General features: G+C 37.4%; 1 protein-coding gene and 1 long non-coding RNA gene across 2 annotated transcripts in view; both read right to left on the bottom strand.

Moving 5' to 3' along the window:
• LOC106821232 overlaps positions 1 to 477 on the bottom strand; it is a 3,996-nt gene extending 3,519 nt beyond the window's left edge. Inside the window, exon 1 of the long non-coding RNA XR_001395710.1 lies at positions 440 to 477. This is a non-coding gene — a long non-coding RNA (uncharacterized LOC106821232). The remainder of the gene's footprint in view (positions 1 to 439) is intronic.
• Positions 478 to 1,957: 1,480 nt separating this feature from the next.
• The window catches only part of LOC106821219 (GTPase-activating protein and VPS9 domain-containing protein 1-like), a 31,493-nt gene continuing 30,746 nt past the window's right edge, over positions 1,958 to 2,704 (bottom strand). The window contains exon 28 of the mRNA XM_014825927.1: positions 1,958 to 2,504. Coding sequence (XP_014681413.1) covers positions 2,348 to 2,504 — 157 coding nt within the window. The 3' untranslated portion in view covers positions 1,958 to 2,347. The remainder of the gene's footprint in view (positions 2,505 to 2,704) is intronic.

Here is a 2,704-nt window from a genome sequence, read left to right on the forward strand (position 1 = left end):
CGACAACTCAAATGCCTTCTCCCTTGGTAAATGTGAAATTAACCGGCCAAATAAATTGATAAAAAAAATTGGAGCGTTGAGTAAAAAAACTTTTAATTTAATTCCAATTTCCAATGCCATTCTAAACCGAAGCTTTTAAATTAACAAACACGTCGTAATTTTCGTTGTATTCTAAGAAATTATAATTAGCATACAAGTGACTATTCATAGTTTGATTAAAGTAAGCCTATATTGGATGCAAGAAAAAACAACTCGGCAAGTTTTTGTTTTTGACTTATTTAATTTGGCGACTGCGTTTTGGCTTCTGTATTACAATGCTAATCCGTGTCTAAAACGAATAGATTACAGTGGCTTGTTTTTTGGCAAACAGCGCAAATCACACACTACCGGTACACACGCATTACCCAAGGCACAAAGAAAAAAAAGTTAGTGGCTTAACCCTCCTATAAGAGTGTTCCCAACTTGATATCTATAATGCGATTAAGGAATTAATTATTAATGATTGATAAATCCTAACCCTAAACCCATAACAGAAGAGATAATATGACATTAAATCCACAACACTAATATATAATATTATATATATGTTATTATGACATTAAAGTTGGGACCACTCCTAATGGAGTATCACCCCAAAATATGCATGTGGCTGGTAAACTTAATATTCTCACTCATATCGCAGCGTACAGTCGTCGGCAAAATTGTGTGAATGCTGTATGTTGCCCAGTAGCTACCACGACTCATCTTTTAGCTGTGATTACATATAACCGCACAGAGAGTCGTACCACCTTCGTAAAATCAGGAGCGTATAATGACAAATATACTATATTATATATATATATATATATATATTTGTCATTATACGCTCCTGGTAAAATGCAACTACGCAAACAGTATTTGAACATGCACCTTAAAATAATACATTTCATAGCAGCAGGATATACCAGCTATAGATATACATTCTTGCGAGCAGGCAATTGGCCCACTGGTATGCATTTCCTTGCGCTAAAATATTTAATGATTGCACTTGGTAAAATAAATTCGTCTGAACTATAGTTTGATTTCTTTGTTCGAAAATTACCTCAAATACTGAGTACGAACTTTTGCAGTGTGTAGCACACGTGACGTAATTTAAAATTATTAATGAGTAATTAAATAATACGAGATAATAAAATGAAATATCAGTCTTCATTGAGTTTCACATGAGTCATATACCAATAGCACTTCGACAAATGTATTCATACATTAACTTAAATATATAAGGTAGAATTGTAGTAGCGGGGCTCTTTAACTCACTCCAACGTTACCAAAGTTGGCACGCTTCTATTAAATTAATATGGCTAAATTAAGGAAACTATAATTAAGTAAAACGTTGTACGAGCAATTACACCGCATACTACAATGATGCTTCATAAACATTGAGTTCGTATTGCTCAAAATGGTAACCTATATTGACAATCTGATAGATATCACATAATAAAACGTAAAGAAAAACACCTTTAATGGGCTTTAGACATCGAACTATGCATAACGCATCCCACAGTATGCAACCTTGCTAGCCTATATGACTGATCGTAACACGTGCTGTTTTTTTTAAATATACATCTAAGCTATACAACCAGTTTATGTTACATTTGTCTGATCATATATGTATATATATATATATAGATACATCAGTCTACGTGTCTACGTGTCGTACATGAAGCATGATTTGACTCCCTAGTAAGAATTCATTAGTAAACATGAAACTATTAATTTGATGCTTCACACTAAGCATGCGTTCAGTCACCCTCATAGGGTCTATGTCCCCCAGGGTACTGCCGGAACGTACCCTGGTAACTATCTGATATGGTTAGGGTTAGGGTTAGGGTTAGCGAGTAGGCGTAGACGACTCCCTAGACTCGTTAGTGGAGTAGGCGAGGTACGGTCCGGCATATTAGATAGTACCAGAGTACGTTCCGGTATACCGGACCGTACCCAGGGTACGTTTCGGCGGTACCCTGGGGGACATAGACCCTCTCAGCTTCAGTCACCCATGCGATGCAGGAGCCATTTCTTTACGCCTATAATATGCATACATGTTCATTCTACTATATTCAAGTATCCAGCGCACGTGCTACTATACCCATTAGAGTCTGTCCGCTTGACGCGATTATGGAAACTACCCGGTTACTTGTGAGAGTATGCTTAGATGAGTAAAGGAGAAACCTAGAACTACACCGTCTTTCTAACTCTTCACTTCCAGCTACGATGCAGCAATCCAGGCAGTGACACCATCAGTGAACATTCACAGCATAATGGCGGTGTCGCTGAACGCCAGGGGGCGCCTTTGAGCCCACGTCAGAAACTACATCTTGTAGTCCATTGTCTTGATGAATTCGATCGCTGAGGAGAACTGCGCCCACCAGTATGACTCCTCACCACTGAGACGTTTCTCATAGAAGCTGTTCACGTATTGTACCGTCGACAGCAGGCTGGGTGGATTCGCTTTGATGATCACGTACCTGAGCGAAAGAGAAAACAGAAGCCGTACTAGCAAGAAGCATTTATGAATTATAGAATGATGCAATTATGAATTATAGAATGACGCATTTATGAATTATAGAATGACGCATTTATGAATTATAGAATGATGCAATTATGAATTATAGAATGATGCAATCATGAATTATAGAATGACGCATTTATGAATTATAGAATGACG

The sequence above is a fragment of the Priapulus caudatus genome, unplaced genomic scaffold (assembly GCF_000485595.1).
Source record: "Priapulus caudatus unplaced genomic scaffold, Priapulus_caudatus-5.0.1 Scaffold64, whole genome shotgun sequence".
Lineage (NCBI taxonomy): Eukaryota > Metazoa > Priapulida > Priapulimorpha > Priapulimorphida > Priapulidae > Priapulus > Priapulus caudatus.